This window comes from Pagrus major, chromosome 13 (assembly GCF_040436345.1).
Source record: "Pagrus major chromosome 13, Pma_NU_1.0".
NCBI lineage: Eukaryota > Metazoa > Chordata > Actinopteri > Spariformes > Sparidae > Pagrus > Pagrus major.
The window spans coordinates 6536601-6552017 of NC_133227.1; the positions used below are offsets into that span (position 1 = coordinate 6536601).

At 38.3% G+C, this 15417-nt stretch overlaps 2 protein-coding genes across 2 annotated transcripts; both read right to left on the reverse strand.

Annotated features, from left to right (window-relative positions):
• Positions 1 to 1296: 1296 nt before the first annotated feature.
• prdx4 (peroxiredoxin 4) lies at positions 1297 to 5912 on the reverse strand. Its single transcript, XM_073479369.1, has 7 exons — positions 5641 to 5912; positions 3738 to 3855; positions 3512 to 3628; positions 3220 to 3342; positions 2808 to 2938; positions 1741 to 1775; positions 1297 to 1421 (listed from the first exon to the last, which is right to left on the reverse strand). The coding sequence occupies exons 1-7, from the start codon at positions 5858 to 5860 to the stop codon at positions 1371 to 1373; spliced, it is 795 nt and encodes a 264-aa protein (XP_073335470.1). The 5' UTR covers positions 5861 to 5912; the 3' UTR covers positions 1297 to 1370.
• A 1210-nt stretch (positions 5913 to 7122) lies between these two features.
• On the reverse strand, positions 7123 to 14529 carry pdha1a (pyruvate dehydrogenase E1 subunit alpha 1a). The gene is made up of 11 exons (XM_073479297.1): positions 14423 to 14529; positions 13472 to 13540; positions 13203 to 13376; positions 12776 to 12902; positions 12548 to 12639; positions 11492 to 11584; positions 10884 to 11039; positions 10582 to 10653; positions 10428 to 10495; positions 9768 to 9876; positions 7123 to 9097 (listed from the first exon to the last, which is right to left on the reverse strand). Exons 1-11 carry the CDS (start codon positions 14468 to 14470, stop codon positions 8933 to 8935), a joined length of 1173 nt encoding a protein of 390 aa, XP_073335398.1. The 5' UTR covers positions 14471 to 14529; the 3' UTR covers positions 7123 to 8932.
• Positions 14530 to 15417: the final 888 nt, after the last annotated feature.

Consider the following 15417-nt stretch of genomic DNA (forward strand, 5'->3'; position numbering starts at 1 on the left):
CTGATCAATTGAGTGGTGAAATGATAATGATTTGTAAGATTCCCTACGTTTATATGACCTCAAACCTGGGACACAGCAACAAGACGTTTGAGCTTCCCCACGTGATTGTCAAAGGAAAATGGCCACCATGTGGCAGCACCCATGGGAAGGGTGTAGGATTTATTTGTAGACTACAGTATTTGTATTAGGCCAGTGAATGGAATATTTAGATACATTTTCAAGTATAAAAGTGCGGTAAAATAAAATGTATAATGGCGTCTGTTACCTCATCATTCGGTTGTGGCCTGGTTTTTTCTGGCGTTGTGCACCTGGAGCACCTGTCCTTTAAACAAGCTTCATAAGTTTGGTCGACTTGCTCAAGAGCAATTTTTCTGCTGCTATGAACAAACCATAAACATGATATTTATGCTTTTAGATGCATTTCAATTGGATTTGCAGAGCGTAAAAGGCTGTCATCCTATTTCCTAAAAGTAACTTCTTGCATGATACCAGATACAATACTAGTATAAAAAACATGATAGTCGCTACCACGACAAAAATGTCATGTTTCCCCAACTTTGCAGAAGTTCAGCCACAGAAACTCTTTCGGTCATAGGTCAGTGGCATTTTCAGTAAATGTTCCCATATCCCATTGAATTAGTACAACACTTGTTTTCGGTTCCTTTTTTCTTTAGGATGACGCAGGGATGAGACATTAACCAGCTCTAAGGGCAAAGTTTAGTATACACTTCAATCTTGCCTTTTATCTATCTATTCATATATATGTATATATATGTATATATATATATATATATATATATATATATATGTGTGTGTATATATGTATATATATATATATATATGTGTGTATATATGTATATATACATATATATACATACACACATATACATATATATATATACACATATATATATATAATTATATTATATTATATTATATATGAGCACTTTTGTAAGGTGCCAACGACTTTTTCACTGCTTAATTGTTGTGCTAAGATGACAATAAAGAACTTGGAACTTCAATTTTTTGTTTGTTTTCAGACAATCCCAATGGAAACATATTTCATCTTCTGAATAAATTGTATTAACTGAATGTGCACAACACCATAACATCATAACATGTCTGATGACAATGATGAGCATCTGGCAGCCACTGCCTGATTTCACATGAATGACAGCTGTTCCTTCCCAGTGTGACGCAGGCTTTCAAACCTTCTGCTCCAAATGAAACGAAAGTCTGACCTCAGCTAAAAGTGCCATTTCGTGTTGTCAAGCGAGGCAGATAAATCAGACAGTATTTTAGGAAAACACATTTTATTTGTACTTTCAGTACGTGGTGAATTTCACAGACTGGGACGACACAAACAAAGATCAGTTCAGTTTATCAAAATACTTCAGCTTGCCTGAAGGGTCAGGAATGATCTGCGGGAAAGAAAATAATAAATTAGAGCACAAAAAATAGATCTTATGATATAAAGAAATACTCAGGACAATAGAAATATAATCAAATATGCTCTAAACTAGGATGTGACTCATACAGATCCCTGACAACAAACTAGTCTGCTAGTATCCCACCAAATGCTTAGCTTCACACTTCGCAATGAAGAATCTGACCAAAAAGTGTAATTATTTTCCCTGAAATACTATACATCAGAAGTATCCACTAGTAATGGGACCTGCATGATGTTATGAAACCTGCTTAGGAACGTTATTCATCAGCCACAGATCAGGTGATACTCACTGTGTCACTGCCTGGCTTCCATCCTGCTGGACACACTGTAAAAAATAACACAATTGCAGTAAGCACAAGAAAAACAACTACTGTTTTCAGGGAACTCCCGCATTACTCCATTATAACCATGAGAAAAAATAATTCATTCCAGCTGTGCTCACTGGTCACTTCATTAGGTACACCTGTACATTTCAATGTAATCCAATCCAATAGCTGTGCCATAAATTCTGCCTTTACAAAGACAAAAGTTAGGGATGCACCAATTGTGAAATTCTGGGCCAATACATTCTTTAAAATAACAATTTAGCTGATTGCCAAGGCCTTTTGTTTTGTTGCTGTTGTAATTTATTTATGCCTTTGTGTCAAGGAAACAAAGAAATCTTCATTATAAAAAATAACTGAACGGTTTTAAAGTAATTTAATTGTTAAACAGCACAAATTTGTAAAAAATAAAAATAAATAAAATAAATATTTAAAATAAAAATAAAAATAGTAATAATAATAATAATAATGATAATGATAATAAGTAACTGGTTCAAGCCTTTGAGCTGTTTCAGTACATACATAGCTTTACACACTAATGGCACGGATGTCACAAACCAGTAAGAATATGGCAGCGCAAATTTGATGTGACACAACAGCTTAACATTGGCTATCATCAAGAAGCATATCAGCCAATACTGTTGCATCCTTAATAATAATGTTCAGTTTTGATTGACATGGTCAGATATGTATTAATTTATCTTTTTTATCTAGATTTGTTGGTTGTAGTTTGCAGTGGCTTTGAACTGGATTGCATGAAAATGAGAGTCGTTTCTTATATTTTTTGAGAGGGGCAGAAGATTAGAAACACCTTTCAATATAATGGCCTCCAGTACAAAAACACCACCTACTGTGACCTCCATAATAAACATTGTGTAGATTTATTACCTTTCTGACAGTGTCAACCATAACTGAAACATTATAAGCTTTATTATTGCAGAGCTGCTTTATTCGATTGCATCGCATTGAGGTGAGTGTGAATTCACTTTAAATTAATAGCACACATCTGTTTGTTTTGATTCAGCCTCTCGTACCTTCTCCGTGTTTGTCAGTGTACTGGAAGGCCTGCACCAGCCGCAGAGTCTCGTCCACGGATCGTCCCACTGGAAGATCGTTCATGGTGATTTGCCTCAGGATGCCTTTGTCATCGATGATGAAGAGTCCTCTGAGAGAGATTCAAGTTGTTTACTGTTAACTTCTGCGTAATTGTGAAGCACATTTACCCACAATATTAACAAGTATTAAACGTGACTGGTACAGTGTAGATTTTAAAGTGTTACAGGGAAACACAAACTACAGTTCCTTTCATTCATGCTCCTCTAACTTGTCGCCTTTTGTTTACTCCTAAAGCACAGAGTAATGTAACAGTGCTATAAGACAACACGTTTCTTCAAGTCAATGGCCTATAAACCTTTGACAGCCATAAATGTACATGTGACACTGCACCTGAGTGTGTGTCCCTGGTCCTCCAGGTAGACTCCATAGTCTTTTGAAATCTGGTGAGTGAGGTCGGACAACAGAGGGATTTTCATTGGTCCAAGTCCACCTTGCTTCCTGGGTGTATTGATCCTGGTAAACAGATGAAAACAAAGAATATTATAGCAGAAAAATAAACAATCAATGGTGGTAGAACATTTTAAAAAAGCACCAACTCCCCTTCAGAAAATAAATGTAACACCACCACCTTATTATTCTGTCTGATAGCATCTTGTAGGTGTAATGGGGACAGCATTCTTACCAAGCCAAGTGGGTGAACTGGGAGTCAACAGAGCAGGCGACCACCTCTGTATTGATGGCCTGAAACTCATGCATACGATCACTGAATGCAATGATCTCAGTGGGGCAGACGAATGTGCTGCAGGAGACAAGACGAACACATTTACATGAGAATATGCTCTGCGGTGCAGCGAGCCCACAACACAAACAAAGTGAGTATGTAACGTGTGTTTTCAGATGTTACTCACAAGTCCAGGGGATAGAAGAAAAAGACAATATATTTGCCTTTGTAGTCCGACAGCTTCAGCTCCTTGAATTCACCGTTAATGACGGCTGTTCCCTCAAAGTGTGGTGCGGGCTTCGAAACTGAAATAGATGTAGAATATATGGATTAATAAAACAGGGAAATTTTCACATCTATTACATTTGTTTTGTTTCTGCAAATGACTAAATGTCACATATGTATTTCAGCAAAAATGTGCAAGGAAAGAAGGAAAAATCGCAGTCGTGGTTTAGCTGTTAAATGGCACATATGAGACTCTCATCATTTTCAGGATTTTTACACTTTCAGAGGTGATTTAACTCCCAAAATACTTGAAGGTTGATTAGTGTGTATGTGTAAACTTAAATATTTCTTATACTTCTCAGAGGAACTTTAAAATCTCTTTAATTTTTCACTTTACCTCCACGTCTTTTATTTGTATTCTTAACAATACATTTTCATGACTAACTTGTATTCAACCATTTACTACTTTTTACACTAGAGCTGCAACGGTTAGTGGATTACTTGACGAGTCAAAAGAAAACTATTATCAACTATGCTGATAATCGATTCACCGTTGCAGTCGATTTTCAAGCAAAAATGTCAGACATTTGCTTGTTCCAGCTTCTTAAATGTAAGAATTTGCTGCTTTTCCACGTCATTTATCAGAGTAATTGGAGAGTCTTTGGGTTTTTGCTGCCCAGTCGCCCGGATATAATGCTAGCAGTCAACATTTCTGCAAAACGGATATGTCCAAGGTAGCACATCACGTTCATATTTTATGTTTATTAGCTGACCTTCCTATTGGGAGGGGGAGGATGGTGGTAGTGTTATTACAAGGCTGTCAAGCAGGCTACCACAGTTCGACTCTGTGGGGAGATTTCCAGCTGTTGTTTCATGGGAGGGTTGACCATCTCCAGATGCTTTTGTGGTGCCAAAACTGGGTGTTTTTGTAAGGGTTGGTTTTGGACCGTTGGTTAGAGGACATCACTTTGGGCTCTTCTAAATCATCACAAGCACTTTTCACAATGTTTTGACATTTTATAGTAATACCTATGCATCAGTTAATCATGAAAAGAACTGGCAGGTTAATTGATAATGAAAGTAATCAGAAGCTGCAGCTGTATCAGACATACTTTCGCTGTTTGTTTTCATTATCTTCTTAGGCCTTTATTTGCTCTTTGAAAAGTCGCTTGATGTCAATTTTGAAACTTCTTCATCTCTACGTTTACACATTTTTCTCTTTGTGATTACACGTGCCATTATGCTGTGTCTATGGAGCTGGTAAAGAAGTGTTTCACTGCACAGTGTGTGACTGTGGTGGTGATAAAACAAATATTCAACACATGCAGCAGTCCTGTGACATGGGGTCAACTCTCAAAACTCATGACGACACATGACGAACAGAGGAAACTGGTCGTGCAGACGAAAAGTGCCCAACTCCAGCACATGATTTGCTCACAGGATGTTAAAAAGGCCTCACACATGCCAAACGGTTGCTTCAGGTAGTTTCAAAGTGTTCCTGTTTTTTTGTCCAGCCCTCTAGTGTTATTATGAGCAGTGTTGGTGCTGGGCCACCACCGTCATGTGTCTGAGGGGCGGAGGGTTGAACTCATTCCAGTGCATTTATGGAATGACGTGTCCTACAAAAACCACCCGATGAAAAGTTTAATAACCTCTCAAACCGTCAAATGAGAAGGAAATAAGACGATGAAACATGCACACAGGCTGCGCGCACACACACACACACACACGCTGTCAGACTGTTTCTATTGTCCTGACAGCAGCAGCAGCGCGCAGAAGCTCCTGCAGCAGCTGTTTGTCTCACAGGGGAACAGAAGCAAACACTCACACGTCACCTGCGGCTCAACAGCAGGCGACAGACTCACTCTTGGCTTTGCTGAGGTGCAGGGAATGGTCGGACACAGGCACCCGGAAAGCCTCTCCGGGATAGACGTGTCCTCCCGCGTAGTTGTGACACTGGGAGTTTTTCACTTGGGCGCCTTCTTCTGCAGAAGTGACTGTGGTGAGGAAGAGGAGGAGGAGAGCGGCACGCAGGGTGCAGAGAAGCTCCCTCTTCTTCTGAGTGGTGTGGACGAGAAACTCCATTGTGTCTTCCCTTAGAGAGCACGTAGCCCAACGACTGGCAATGCGTTTCAAGCCTTTAGGCAGGATTTGAAGCAAGAGACCTCCTTCCTCCTCCTCTTCTTCTTCAGCCAGGTTTTGCTGCAGCTGCTGTCTTTACTGTTGCATTACTGCCATCTTCTGGAGCTAATTAGCCCAGGATGGCCACTTTCTGCTTTTCTCTTTAACCAAGCTTACTCAAACAAACAAATAAATAAATACATAAGAATACCAATACATTATCATAATTCAACATACCTTTTTTATTTAAAGGATAAGTTCACCCAAAAATGAAAACTCATTATCTACTCACCCCCATGCTAATGGAAAGGCGGGTTAGTTTCTTAGTCCAAACTACTAAACAGTGTTGAAGCATTCTGCTAAATGACTGAAGTAGATGGGGAAATAACTTCTAGATGTGACAGAACTACATATATATACTACACTGAACCAACATTTGGTTGCCAGAAAGTGAAAACTAGTGGAGATATGATTTTTTTTTAAAAATTACAGATTCTTTATTCTGGTTAAAAAAAAAAAAAGGGAAAAAAAAGAAGAAAGAAAGAAAATGACTTCCTGTCATTAATTTGATTACTGTACCCATCCAGCAACAAATATTTAAATGAATGAATGTTGCCAAGTTTCCTCAGGGTTTCTTGGATGTTCAGGACACATTTCAACCCAATCCAGTGAAAAATGAGTGATTGGTGAAGAAAATAGACAAGGAATCACAAAAATACTGAAATTTAGCTCAGAGGGCCAAAATATAAAAACTCAGCTATCAGATTTTGCAAGGTCTCATGAATTTAATATAAGTTTCAATATGATTTTCTTTTTCAAGAAAGTCCATTATATGAACTGGGAGGCCCATATGTTCAAATTTGTACATGTCATAGGTACCATATTGACATTTGAACAATATGAATCATATCGCGTTCACTTAACATGTGTAGGAGCTGACTTTACAGGTGAGAAAGCTGTAAAGCCAGTGACCATGGTTAGAGACTGCGTTTCAACATTTGTAAGTATGAAACCATTGGATATTTTTAAAGAGAAGTCAAGACAACTCCAGCCGTGTTTGTGGCAACAAACCCAGGTATTTTAATCTTTTCCAAACCTTACCAAGTGGGTTTTCTGCCTTAACCTAACAAGACTAGCATAAAACTGGAATTTGAGTGTAAAGAAATGTAAAGTCTGAACATATCTGTGGCTCTTGTGTTGTGAGAAAGAGGAGTACACAGACACACTACTTTACAGTATTTTTATTACAATGCACGCACACATTAAACCATTGTTTCCATGGAGCGTTTCCTTGCGTCATCTGCCACCCTTAATGTAACAGTTTACTACAACAAGTCCTCTGTATGCATTCTCAGTTGTATTAAGACAGGTGCTGATATTTGAAATTTGAGTCTGTCTTCTTACTTGACGAAATAATTACCACATTACAGAGAAAGACCATTCCCTTCTGATACCCATTCATGCTTTGTTACAAATCCAAAATGTCTACGCGCCTCCGTACATTTGAGCAAATGATGTACCACTGCTGGCGTGTTAAAACGTAACCTTGTGAGCGAAACAAACAGTACAAGTGGCACATAAAGCCACTGATGCTCTCCCAGCTGAACCAACAATACCTAACCTGACATCATGTGAATATTGAAGCTGAGCTGATGAATGCTCTCAGACTAAAAGTCATTATGTTTACGTTCACCATGGATGGTTCAGTTTAGTCATTTTGATTGTAAATCTTCACACATCAGAAAAATGAACAAGAGCTTCTTCACATGTATGAAAATGAACAGTTTATGTTTATGAAACTCAAAAGGCACCAGAGCACCTGAGTATCTGCAAAATAACCATATGAATATAAACACACTCCTTCAAACATCTGACTCTAGATGCAAAGAATCACCTGATCAGCTTGGAGTGCGACACCAGCATGGAAGGACACATTCATCCACAAAACACAAGATCTGCCAGGTACATGTGTGTGTGGTTTGGCAAAATAAATTAAAATACTTCTAACCTTTCCCTTGGTATTCTTTACTCTCTCTTACATATCATCATGGAGACATATTAAGAATGTTGACAGTTTTAACCCTGCTGCCTTTTATGGGGACTTTGTAACAAGAGGTTAAAGAAAATAAAAATAAAAAAGACAAGAACTAGTTAACTCAAACAGAATGATTTATCATGTACACTTCAGTATAAAGAGTACAAAGTCTTTTTGTTTTGTATTTTTTTTTTTAAAGGTCAGACAGTCTCTTTATGAGATGAACAGTTACAAATGGACATTTAATTAAATCGCACCTCAAAAGTGACCAGAGATGATCATCAAACAAGCAAATTCAGAATCTTAAATATATTCACTTGGGACCAGATTTACAAAACCTTCGAGACAAAAATGCAAAGTGCTTTAAATACAGCCCTTTAAAAAAAGAAGAAAAAAGGTTTCATTTTTGTCTTTTTGTGCATGCACTTATAATACATGAGAGAAAGACTTGAAATAACACCAAAGTCAAAAATGTTGATTTTAAATCACTAAAAATAAAGTTCTACAATGTGGAGAGTTGACCAAATGTTTAATATCTCGACAGGGAAATATAAATAAATAAATATGGGAAAGAATATCAGGAGTTTCAGTGTGACGGATATGCACTTGAGGTTGTTTCGAGCACCAAATCCATTTAATTATCATCCTTACTGCTGTGTTGCATTTATGTATAGCACTGATAACTTTCAAGCCCATGGAAGCTAAAGCTTCGGTACAAAAATGTATGAAAAACCCTGATACCCTGAGTAATGTAAAGAGGGACAATAGAGGAACAATTTTAATCTGTTAGCGTTCTTGTCAATCTTTGTTAGTTTTATTCTCAGAACATCTTTGTGAATATGGTCCCTGCTGTTCAAATGTACAGCACTGAAATTAATTTACTTGTTGATGGTTCAGGGTCTGAGGCACAGTTTGTAGTACATTATATGATGTGTGTGTGTATATGTGAGCGGCAGGTGGGGGTTTATATATAACAAGGCAGGCCGGGTGATGAACAAACTTTAGCTAACAGACTTGAGCTTGGTCCACGGGTTCGTGCCGCGCACCTCCAGGGGTGGGTTGTTGTAAAAGATGTGGTTGCACAGATCCTCCAGTGGGGGTTCAGGGTCTGTCGTGGCAAACTGAGCAGCATCTTCAATCTCCTTCCTCACCGACACATCAATCTCCTACAGGCACAACACAGCAGAGACAGAAAATTATAGTAATCTGCTGTCTGACTGGAAATGTACATCTGCACAACCAAGGAAATTAGGTTATACGGGTGTACTGTTCAATAAGAGAAAATGAATAAACCTTTTATAATTTCTTTGCTTTTAAACTCTTAAACAATATCCTAAACCTCAAAAAGGACTGCAGTGAAAATCGTGTTTTTTTTCAGCCCCATGTTATTTTTTTAAAATTAAAAATCACACAACTATTGCAGCTGAGGGCATTGTATTACGCACTTGGTGATGAGTCTCAATAGTAATTTTAAATGACCACCAGTTACCTGAACAAAGAAAATAAATGTCTTTCCAGCAAGTTATTCAGTTGTAGAAAGACATGTTGTCATTTTTTAATACTGCATTTAATTGGTTCTTCTTTCAGCAACCAGTTAACAAATTATTTGTGCGCCGTCTAACACACAAACTTAAATTTGCATCTCTTTCCCCTCACCTCATAATCCTGAATTTTTTTCTATGCATTACCTTTGTTTCTAGATGCATTACATGTCGATGTTTTGCACTTTTATGTTGTTAATGTGGTCAACAGCATTCATGACCGGCACATAATGTTTACTAGCAATTTAGTTATGTAATGTTTTGGTATTTTTTCCATTTTACAAACTGAAAATACCTTGAGCTCCTCCACGCTGGCCATGTTGTTGCTGAGCATGCGGTCCTTCAGCAAGGAGATGGGGTCACTCTTACCCCGGACCTCCTGGATCTCCTCACGTGTGCGGTAGCTGAAAGGGGACAGATTGGTGCAGGGATGTTGTAGGGATGCACTAATACAATCATCTTTTAGAGCTCAAATCAAATCCAAGAGCTACAACTTACGTATTAAAAATATTGATCAACAGCACTACATTACTTAAGTCGCGATTAAAATGAAGATTGAATTGATTTGTACAAAACCAATCAACAGAACAAAATTGTAATTTTGCTAGGATTTGTAGTCTGTTTACATTTCTCATCAGACCTTTGAGAGATTCCTCCTGTATTATTAAAGCAAAGCATTTATCTGCTACAGCCAATAGCCATATTAGTGTCTGTGTTCAGTCCATCCCTAGGCTGTGGTCAGGGCAATGCAAGGCCACTACGGCAGGTAGGAGAGTACATAAAGACTACTGTGGGGCGGTGGTAGAAGCAAGGAGCAGCAGCACAGTGAGGGTATATATGAGATATCGTTAATAAAACAATCAAATTATTACTAATAATGCTTCAAAAGATACAGTTACAGCACTTAAATTGTAACCAATTAAAATTTACAAACGGTTCTGAACTGATCATTTACCTGACACCAGGATCACTCATGCTGTGTCCGTGATAGCGGTAGGTCTGAAGCTCCATGAGAATGGGACCCTGGTGAAATGTAGGACAAACATAGTTTAGCTGAGAAAATGACAGCCACACTGCACGTTTTATATATTTTAATGTTTTTGACTCACCTTCCCAGATCGGCAGTGCTCAGCGGCAAACCTGGTTGCTTCCCGAACACACAGAACATCCATCCCATCCACCTAGACACAGAAACAATATCCCAAATATCACTGAATTACTATGTGTCACCTTCTGAGAAAAGGACAACCCTCATGAACAAAGACTCTTTATAAAGTATTGTGTCATGTTGTTAAAATTGACAACGTGATACATAGCTATACAAACTGTACAAATAACATATATGAATTCTATTGTATTCAGTTTTATCATTAGGGGAATTTAAGTTTAAAGATGTGATCAAGAACAGTACCCTGAGACCAGGAATGAAGTCTCCTCTCTTGTAGTAGTCTGTGCTGGCTGCAGCTCGCTCCACTGATGTGCCCATACCATACCTGTTGTTCTCACAGATGAAGATGGCGGGCAGCTTCCACAGAGCTGCCATATTGTAGGTTTCAAAGATCTGACCCTGTGAAACACACAAAGGACACAAAGATCAGTTATCTGGTTGTCTATAGGATCAGTCGCAGCTCTGATTCATGGTAGAAGAAACATACTATTAAACGTGCCCAACAATATGTGGCTGCTCCAGCTTAAGTTCAATGTAATGTAGTTATCAGTAAAGTTCTAGTCCATTGTCTTCATGTTTACACATGAGGGCACACAATGCTTCCACCATATGTTTTTTATACTTTTAATGTATGTATGAGCAGCATGGTGGCCAGATCTGCAGTTAATATGTGCTTTGAAGGGCTCCAGGCCCTGCAACCATGATGACTGGATGTTAATGAAGTACATTAGTAGTTTTAAACTTTCATCATTGAAAAAAGGCCATCTCCTCCTTTTAAACAAAGCTGCTATTGATCCCACCTAGTAATTAAAAAAAGCTAGATTAAAACTGCAGTTATTTCTGTGCCATACCTGGTTGGCAGCACCGTCACCGTACAGACTGACACACAGCTCATTGTTGCCGAAATACTTGCAGGCCAAAGCCACACCAGCACCCAGGGGAACCTGAGGAGAATTCAGAGATGTCTGGGGTCACATTATATCAATCTTAATGTATGAGATGCTCATTTAAACAACATCACAAGAAGCCATTTCATGAAACACAGATCTGATGTTGATACAGACTATACACATTGTTCAGTGGGTGAATTGGGTTGTAATCCTTCTCAAGAACTTATACATGAAAATCGTCAAAAAAAAAAAGCATCATATATAATAACCTAGCTGGACTTTTTGTGCAAATTAATCACTTTTTTTAAACAAAGGCAAAATGATCTTTTATGTGACTTGCCTGTATTCGTGAAACCTGACACTAAATACTACCACTGAATTGTGATTTCATATTATAGGTTGGTGCCAAGCAAGAAAAGGAAGCCTCCCCATTTTTCTTTATGTAAATATGTTACTCCCTGCAAGGTTAGTCCAGCCGAATTTTCTAAATTGCTGTAGCAAATAATTGTTTCTCTGTCCTCTCCTGCTTCAGTTCACTGCACCTTCTTTTCAAATTTGTTTGGCACTAACACAATGTCATTAGTCGGGGGGATAACAACGGTAATATTAAGAATTTCTGGAAGCTGGGTTTTGTTATTCAGTGTTTCTTACCACAGTATTTCTAGCATAACTGGAGTCAGGCCCTTATGTAATATGAAGGCACAGATAAGCATGTTTATGACCAATGTCTCCTCCCTGAAGTTCCACTATATCAGTAAACACTATCAAACCAGACTCACTAGTTATACCTGCATTTAGCCCTTATAAGACTTACTACAATCACCTAAAACTGACAGCATACAGGTACGACATGTAGATTTACGCTACATCCATAACATGTGAATCGGTACAGTCAAATCACATTATCACCCATTTTTAAAAACAGCTAAAGACAAATGCAGAGAGAATGTGTCAAAAAGAAACACAGGACAGATGATAATTTGGCTTTAAACAGCCTTTTAGACTTCAGTGACATACCTGAGCTCCAACAATCCCATTTCCTCCATAGAAGTTTTTACAGTACATGTGCATAGAGCCTCCTTTGCCCTTAGCGATACCTCCTCTTCTGCCTGTAAATTAAAAAGGAAAACATGTGACAATGAGAAAGCTGAGGTCAAATAAAAACAGTGAGCATCTTGAAAATGATCATGATTTGAGCTGTAAAACTATCTAGTGACTGAAAATGTCTCAGCACCGCAGACTCACCGGTGAGCTCAGCCATGATCTCCTTCACAGTCCCTCCTCTGGTAAAGGTGTAGCCGTGGGCACGGTACGCAGTAATCAAGTGGTCTGTCAAATTAATTGCTGCTTCAATACCAACGGCACAGGCCTCCTACAAGGAGAAAACAAACAGCTTGAGCCGATGTCTATGTGGATGTGTGTAGACATGTGTTCTAAAAGACTGTAAATTATCCACACAGCAAAAAGGGGGATAGCTTGGAAAAGAAAATCGTACTGATATTTTGAAAACTTCCTTTCTTGTCAGTGGATCTTTTTTAAATTATTATCATCAATTTCAAAGTAATAAATGATATGCGGTTGTTTTTCAAAGTGGTTTGGGTTGTTTTTTTCTGAAGTGACAGTCTCAAGTGTTTTTACTGTATAGTTAAGGAAAAATTATAGCGCACTCAACCTGGCCATCATATAAGTGGCAGAATCCTCTGATGATCTTCTGCTTGTACAGCTGATCTGCCTTCAGCTCCATACGCCTCATGGTCTGCATGGTGCGGTAGTACTGCAGACCCTCATCACGAGTCATAATCACCTCGGTGGCCGGTGCGTCATCCAGCTTGTGGATGTCACATTTCTAGAGGGAAAAAAAATACACATAATACTTAACAAACTTCCATGTGAATTGATCAGTTTAGCAGAAAATACAACAAAAAAGAGTTTGAAGCTCACCTTTATTTCAAAGGTAGCCTGAGATGTGAAGTCAGCATATGAGCGTGCTGACATGACCAGTGCAGCTCCCTGCAGCGGAAGAGAAGGAAAGTTAATAAAAAAGACGGATAGAGAGGCTTTCAAATCTGCTAAGGTTTGAAATTTAATATTACAACCTTAGTTCCCATATCAATACCAAAACAATATGCTCTTTCTATACATGTGGGTTTTTCTACAAAACCCCTTTTCTGAACAGTTTTGGATACTTAATTTGGTTCATACCAAAAGAGTAATTATAAAATCTGTTACTGTTAGGTGAGACATATTGTTTGGTAATTTGCAGAGCGGAATTAACACTGCATCCGACACAGTAGATGGACAGATACTGGGGGAAAAAAGCAAACTTCTTCAATATAATAAATAATAAAATATTATACATTTATATATTCAACTGCTCTCCATCAATAATTGTGATAAAAAAGTGCCTTAAATTAGCATAACTTATTGATTCATGTAGGAAATAGCTATCAAAATAAACTACAGGTATCACAAATTTTGGAAGAATCTTCAAAAGAAGAGGCATCTGTGGTATAAATTACAATAAAATAGCCAATTTAAAAGCTAACTGTTTTTGAAGTCACTAAGGCTAGCTGTCAACTTTAATAAAACAGCTGTGAAAACGCAGCCCCTGAATTAAAACTTGGGACTAATCTGAAACTAAGTCAGATTTTACATCATTTTACAGGACTGTACAATTACTGACAAAAACACTGACACTGTCATAAAGAGTTTAGATATTTGTGCAGACTTTAGCTGTGTTAGCCAAACAAGCTATCATTCGGCCTTACAAGGTCAGAACAGCGATGACAGTCTTGTTTTGGGTAAACATTTGAGTTTTTAGAGGGAGATTGTAATGCAGTGTTTGGCTAACATCACCCGTAGTATAAAAATGATCTTGTATACAGTACTTACATTTCTCTGAGCGCCAGCTCTCAGCACATTAGAAATGTTGGACAGCATCTTTCCTGAGCTAGCTCACTACAGTCCCTGCACCGCACGGATCCGTCCTTCTGTCAGCCTCTGTCCTTCCGGCTCCGCTCGCTCTTCTTCTTCTCTGGCTTCAATTACGGCAGCAAACACGCTGCTGCCACCACTTCTTCTCTGGTCTGTAAGTGACAACACATGAATGAGAGAATAACGCATTTAAATCGCACCACCATAATAATAATAATAATAATAATAATAATAATATAGTTTCGCATTTTTATTACCTAATTGTAGGGCAGTATTGAAATGGTAATCCTTCCCTTTGCCACAAACTGAGTGTGACAAAACACTACCATATAGCATTTATATGACACCAAAAATTGAGCTGCCTGACATGTTAAATGGGCGATGCATGAACAAATATTATTTTTGTTTGCTGACACAGTAGCCTATGTTATCCTACATGGTGACTTTTGGGTTCAGCTCCCACACAGGTCTAACTCCCTATTAAACCTAGGCTAGAGAGAGACTGTTATGAAGCTATATACTGTCAACACCAATCACGGATGGAGCCATGCTTTACAGCTGGGGTCACAATATTAGGAAAAGTCATGAAACACTGACGTGATAAAATAGTCTGATTATGTTTTATTGAGCAGTTAAAGATGGCCCTGAGTCTCTGGGACCCCAACGTGAACATTTGTGTTAACCTACTGTGAAACTCCTGCCAAAACTATACACCAAGTTGTAACAGGTAACACCATATTCTGTGACCCATTAGATTCTGTGACCAGAAATGATACGGGCCTTGAGATCTTATCTGCTTTATCGCCTGCTTTAACACTGAGCCCCCATCTTCTTTAGGGCTGTTTGTTAAAATTAGTTTCAAGGATTGATCTCAGTTTATATACGTGCTATGTAAGGAATACATTTAATATCTGACCCACAAGAAACCACAGGTTGGAAGCATTTCAACACGC

What these genes read in the sequence shown, in the direction of transcription:
- prdx4 (XM_073479369.1), bottom strand. Translation starts at nt 5,860, where the DNA reads ATGGAGTTTCTCGTCCACACCACTCAGAAGAAGAGGGAGCTTCTCTGC. An exon ending in GCACCTCAGCAAAGCCAAGA is followed by an intron (nt 3,856 to 5,640) that starts GTGAGTCTGTCG and finishes CATCTATTTCAG; the next exon opens with TTTCGAAGCCCGCACCACAC. An exon ending in CAGTTCACCCACTTGGCTTG is followed by an intron (nt 3,343 to 3,511) that starts GTAAGAATGCTG and finishes TCTGTTTACCAG; the next exon opens with GATCAATACACCCAGGAAGC.
- pdha1a (XM_073479297.1), bottom strand. Translation starts at nt 14,470, where the DNA reads ATGCTGTCCAACATTTCTAATGTGCTGAGAGCTGGCGCTCAGAGAAAT. An exon ending in GAGCTGGCGCTCAGAGAAAT is followed by an intron (nt 13,541 to 14,422) that starts GTAAGTACTGTA and finishes CTTCCGCTGCAG; the next exon opens with GGAGCTGCACTGGTCATGTC. An exon ending in AGCACTGCCGATCTGGGAAG is followed by an intron (nt 10,496 to 10,581) that starts GTGAGTCAAAAA and finishes ACATTTCACCAG; the next exon opens with GGTCCCATTCTCATGGAGCT.